Genomic DNA, 6,000 nt, shown 5'->3' on the forward strand with positions numbered 1-6,000 from the left:
AATTGCCACCACACTGCTGCTGTTTCCCTCTCTCAGGCAACAAAACAGCCAAGCATGTCAGATACACACCTAAAGTTAGACAGGATGAATCCAGGTTTCAGCATGCTCAGCTTCATAACGGACGTGTGGAGCTGAACTCAGTCCGTACGCTACCTCACCTGGCCGTGTCTGCAGCTGATGCCCTTGACAGTAGCCCAGCTGCCTGCTCTTGGACATGCCACCTATTTCGGGTGAGGGGATGGCGAGGGATTTTGAAGTTAAATGTCTCATTTGATGTAATGGCACTGAAACCAAGTATGGCAAATAGTGAATTTTGCACTATAGCCGCAAATCAGGAGTTTCCTCAAGTATTTTGATTTGCCAGAGGGAGTCACTTGTGCAGAAACTGAGGAGCCCCAAATGAGTCAAGTGTAGACTCAGCTTTGTATCAGCCAATGGGATGTTTTTCTATTTGCCAGGACTGAAGAATTGTGGGAGTGATGTTATGCGATGGTTTGGTTTTTTTCCTTTCAGGCGATCAGGGAGATACAATTCTTGTAGTGACAATCACAGCATTAAGCCACAAAATCCAGAGCAGTATTTGACTCCTCTGCAGCAGAAAGAAGTTACAGTACGGCATTTGAAAACAAAGCTGAAGGAATCTGAGAGCAAACTTAAAGAAAGGTAAATTTCACTTCAGAAATCAGAGTTAGAAAGACATATTCAGGAGCATTTAGGGGTGGGAATCCTGAATGTTTTTACTCATTTCTTGACCACATAAAGTTTTCATTATGAAATTTGAAATACTATCAGTCTGATTAGGTTGTTTTCAGGTTATTTCAGGTTTCATGGCGTTCTCAGGGAATATGTACCATGCAGTTTAGTTATGAATATAGCTCGCTTTTCCCTTCTTTGAACTTTCACAATAGAATATTTTTAAAGGATAATTTTTTACCAGTCTGATTTAGCATTGAGACCTTTTATACATGACAGCACATATTACCTTAGTCTCCTGTTTTACCTCACTCAGTGAAGTATGACTACAAACGTCCCCCTTCTCCCCTAATGAAAGAAAAGGTCTTACACAAACCACTGTGCCCGCTTGTGTTTTTGTCACTTGGATACTAATTTTTCACAATAGTCCTTTGTGTGGACACTGAGCAAAAGAAGTGACAATGTGCATTACACAGCAACAGATGTCATCTCTTTTACTAAAACTGTGCTCCGAGAGCTGGCTCTCCAGCAGACACGACTGAAGTGGGCACAAAGGACTGTTTGAATGGAGCCCCAAGGCAGAGGCGCAGGGACCCTGTGGTCCAGCTCGGGATAGCCCGACCTCTGCATCTGCAAGGGCTGGATCTCATGTAGGGGTCCCCTCTCCCCACTTGCTTGCAAGTCAAGGCAGCAGCCTCTGGCTCCACGCTGGGCAAAGCAAGCCAGGTGCCTGCAGCCCTGAGCCGTCCTGCTGTCTGAGGCCAGTGTTGACTCTGGTTGTATGTGAGGAGCTGCTGGCAGGCCCGGGGAGGCCGCATCCAGGCAGCTGTTTCTCATTTCCTCCAGGGCGAGGCAGTAGATGAGATGTTGGACCTGACCTAGAGGTCACCACTTGCACCTCAAAATGCCAGGATCATGGCACAGCCCACAAGGCTGCTGGCTGTGTGTCGAGGTTGGTGACCAGTTAGCAGCCAGCCAGCATGTCTTGGCAGCGGGCTTACATTTCTGCCAGCTCTCTCAGAGGCGGCAGCAAATGGTGCATGGAGGAGATTGCTACCTTCTTGGAGCATCTCTGTGGCATAGCCATCGCAGTGTGGTGGAGCCTCACATTGACTCTTTAACTGACCAGTCAGCAGAAGTGTTACAACATTTTTGTTTTGCAACAGGGAAACAGAAATAGAAGAGCTCAAAGCTCAGCTGGGACGGATGAGGGAAGACTGGATTGAAGAAGAGTGTAATCGTGTGGAGGCAGAACTGGCCTTAAAGGAAGCAAGAAGTGAAATTAAACAACTCAAACAGGTTATTGAAACCATGAAAAACAGCTTGGCTGAGAAAGACAAAAAAATTCAGAAATACTTCATAGACATAAATATTCAAAACAAGAAACTGGAATCTTTGCTGCAGAGCATGGAGATGGCTCAGAATGACTCTGTGAGGGATGAACAGTGCCTGGAGTACACGTGTGACTCAGAGAGGAAGCCCTTAGCGTTGCGTGCCACGATGCCAACCAGCCTTATCACAGAGGACCAAGCTCTGGAGGAGGTGGCAGATAGTGGGCTTCTTCTTAATGAGGACACAGGTAATGGGAGTGGTTCATCTGAACAGAGTTTGACCACCACAACCTCTGAGTGGATTGATCCAGCTCCCTCCAGTTCTGCTGTGAATGAAGAGCTGCTTGAAAATGTGGTGGATGAAAAACTAGCTTCTTCCCAGGAGGAAGAAAAAAGCAGCAACATCATGGTGGAACAGGCTGTCCAGACTGACGTAGTGCCGTATAGCCTAGATGTGGAGCAGCTCATTCAAAACATCTTCAGAGCTCAAGATGCTTGTCCTCTAAGCCCACCTTCTTCACTGAAGGGATTGGGTGAATTCTCTCTTGGAAGTTTCAGTGATTCTGGTATCACAGTGGACTTAACTCCAAGTGATCCAAACTCTGCCATCCTTTTGTCTCCTATGGAGTCTCCATGCAGAAAGGTGGAGCACAGAGTTAATGAAAACCATTTCATGAAAGAACTCGATTTTACTGAACCTCATGACGATGAAGCCTTTGGATGTGTCAATACTTTATCTCAGATAGGAATAAAGAGGAGATACTGGAGCAGCAGTCTCCTCAGAGATGTTCTGGCTGTAGCAGCCCCTGTTGTGCCAACTATCATGTGGGCTTTCAGTACTCAGAGAGGAGGAACAGATCCCATTTACAATATCGGAGCATTGCTTCGTGGTTGCTGCCTGGTGGCCCTGCACTCTTTACGCCGTACACCTTTCAATATCAAAACCTAAAGTCTGCTCTGTCCCTGGGCACCAACTGGCTGAGGCAGAGAGAAAGAGGGATGAGATAGATCGTAAGAAATTACTATATATTCTGGCAGAGTCCATAATTTTGCTTTTGACTATTTGATTTGCACTATAAATCAGTTCAAAAACATGTTCCTTGTTTCAAAATAAAAAAGCTGAACCCTATAGTTCCACAAGATGTTTTTAACTGGTGTGTTTAACAGTACTGCTGCCTACAGAAATAGCCTTCCTGCTCCCAGGGACTGTGTCCCTCCCCTGTGCTGGTGTCTTTCTGGTGCCAGCACATCTGCACATTGAACATGACCAGGGAAATTAAGGAGAATTACAGCTAGTGCTCTGTCATGGTTTTTTGCTGAGTTAGCATTAAGCTCAGTCCCTTTCCCTAGCTGGTTCACTGAGCAAATGTACAAGTGCTTTGCACTGGCTCAAGGGTAGCACAAGAACAAATGACCAGAGAAAGGTGGGGTATTTCTTTAGGCAGCACTAACCTAAAACATTTGTGAAACTATAGTGTTAAGTAAGTGACATGGAGACTTGTTCCCACTAAGGGTATCACACTTGTGCTCCAGAAAGCATGCTAGCGCTTTCCGTTTGTTGTCCAAAGTAAAGAAGTAAAACCCATATTCCCCAGGCAGCTTCCAGCACATCGTTCGTGCCTGTCTCGTGTAGTGCTCTTCTCAATCGTATAATTGCTTGAGCATTTCACTGGTCTTGTGCATATACGGGGACTGTAACCAAAAATGTACGTTGTTGGGAGTCTTGAAAATTGTTACAATGATAAGTATAGGCGTGGATACACTTTGAATCTTAATGTTGTTTTAAAGTCTTAATGTATTGGAACCCGATAGTCCTTTGAGCCCTTTGAAATACTATGTATAAGTGTATTGTGTTTTAACTTATTTATTTAATTGCTTTATTGTAAATTACCTTTATAATCACAGATTCAGTAAAGCATGTTAGAAATGTCAAACGTGAGAGTGTTTTACTGTAGCGAAACTATAAAAAAAATCCCATCTCAGCTGAGCTGTCAAGGTACGTGCCGAGGGGAAGAGGCACTATATCAGGGCGTAAGAAACCATCAGGACCCAGAGAACAGAGTTAGACTGAGAAAACCTAAGTACAGCTCCAAGCATAAGCGCTCAGCCAGAGAAAAAGGCTCCAGCTGGTCTGTGGACATGCACGTCACCCACACTGCTGCACCCACGCTGCATTAACAGATGCAAGTGACCTAGTCTTTAACCCAATGAAATCTTATGGAAATCCCTAACTTCTCATTTCTGTACTCCCAGAAGAATACCAGTCTTCCCAGCATTTAACAGAGGTCCAGAAGGCCTTGTTTAACCTGGCTGAGAGTCATGCAGTCTCAGTGTGCAAGCCAAGATGGCTTGCCTTATGACACTACTGCAATACATACTGCTCAAAGGTCACTTTCAAAAGTTTTTTAAGTATATGGACACTAGGGCCAAAATTAATAGTTGGAGGGGCTTAATGTAAATTTTACACTACCATGGAATTTCATCATTCCTAGATATCTCTTCTTGGGACTGAAACATATTACAGAAAATTACTTATTCCTACTTCAAAGTATGTCTGTTCAAGGCCAAGAGAGCAATATTTTATACCTGATGTAACCAACTTTATTATCATTTTGGATTTCCCTTTTACAGCCACTATCATTTAAGTGATCTTCAAGTGGCAGTGAAATGGAGCATAATTTAGAGAAAAAAAGTGATCTTCAGTTCTAGGAGAGACTCACCTGCAACTACATGGGTTTCTTTTGCAGCAAGAGGCAACAAATCAGCACAAACCTACAATTATATTTAAAATTTCAATAGGCCAATCTTACTTCAATCCATGTTTTGGTCAGGCTCTGTTTAGCAGCAGTGTTTTTAAACATGCTGTTTAAGACATAAGGTGCTAACACCAGAATAACAGCAAAGTTGCTTCCTGCCTTTAAAACCCTTTCGGTCTGCTCATCTCTTGTAAGGCATTTAACTGTGCTCAGTGAGAGGTGACAGATTTCCCATCACATTCCTGATGAAAGTCCTTGCTCTGATCTCTACCCAAAATTCAGCTTGCTTCCAAGCCTCCACCTTCTCCATGCTGCAAGGATGTAGACAGCTCAAGGTGCCCTTTGTAAGAGGCCTGAAGTCCCACGATAAACGCTCCAGTTCACAGAAGATACGCTAATAGTTGCTACAAACATACCATCTTATTTTTTTTCCTCTCTAATATTTCGCTTTCGTCTTAGTCATAACTCACCTGGATCCCACTGGTGCTGTATGGAGTAGTTAGGGGAGGACCATCAACCTCCAAACAGGTCAATAAAAACTCCTATCCTTTTTTTCCTGAGTTTCAAAAATGCTCATACCCACACCCATACCACACTGGAAAGTCTTGTCTCAAAGCATGCAGGTGGGGAGGACAAGCAGCTTGTAGGCTAAGGGTAAAGCAGCAGATGTCTACTTGAATTCAGGCTTATAGCATAGGAACCAGGTCAGCTTCTTCCTGGGCTGAAGCAACGCCTGTTGATAATCCCATTACACATTTTTCTTTCTAACCCAGGAACAAAAAAGCTTTTCTTTAAAATCCAGTTTAAGAGGTACTCGACATGTCCCTAAGCTGCTGAAAACATTGAGGCTCAGGCACTGCTCACCTCCCCACCAGATTCACCTGCACGTTTACTTATGCCCACCCTCTCACAAGGCTGTTCTTAACTTCTAATTACTCATTTCTCCTTCCTTTCCCCCAAATCAACTCTCTCTCCTAAATCCCAACCTCTAGAAACATACTAAAATGAAAGCACTGTTTTATGTATGTCCTACCACAGAAGAGCATTTTGCTCCAAAACCCTTCAGACAAATGAACACAGGACACTGCAAACATGAACAACTACAGCACAGTCAAGGAAGGGATGATTCTTCAGTCATCCTGGCAGGTCAGTCCTCCATAGTCAAGAATAACTGTGAAGGCAATCAAGTCTAGCTTTCAGTAAAGAAGAAAAAAAGACAT

General features: G+C 43.9%; 1 protein-coding gene across 2 annotated transcripts in view; it reads left to right on the plus strand.

Moving 5' to 3' along the window:
• The window catches only part of SYBU (syntabulin), a 41,890-nt gene extending 37,932 nt beyond the window's left edge, over positions 1-3,958 (plus strand). For both annotated transcript variants that reach the window (XM_074808876.1, XM_074808966.1), the window contains 2 exons: positions 514-663; positions 1,860-3,958. In XM_074808876.1, the coding sequence (XP_074664977.1) occupies positions 514-663; positions 1,860-2,973 (1,264 nt within the window). In that variant the 3' untranslated portion in view covers positions 2,974-3,958. The remainder of the gene's footprint in view (positions 1-513; positions 664-1,859) is intronic.
• Positions 3,959-6,000: the final 2,042 nt, after the last annotated feature.

Source organism: Strix aluco, chromosome 1 (assembly GCF_031877795.1).
Source record: "Strix aluco isolate bStrAlu1 chromosome 1, bStrAlu1.hap1, whole genome shotgun sequence".
NCBI classification, from domain to species: domain Eukaryota; kingdom Metazoa; phylum Chordata; class Aves; order Strigiformes; family Strigidae; genus Strix; species Strix aluco.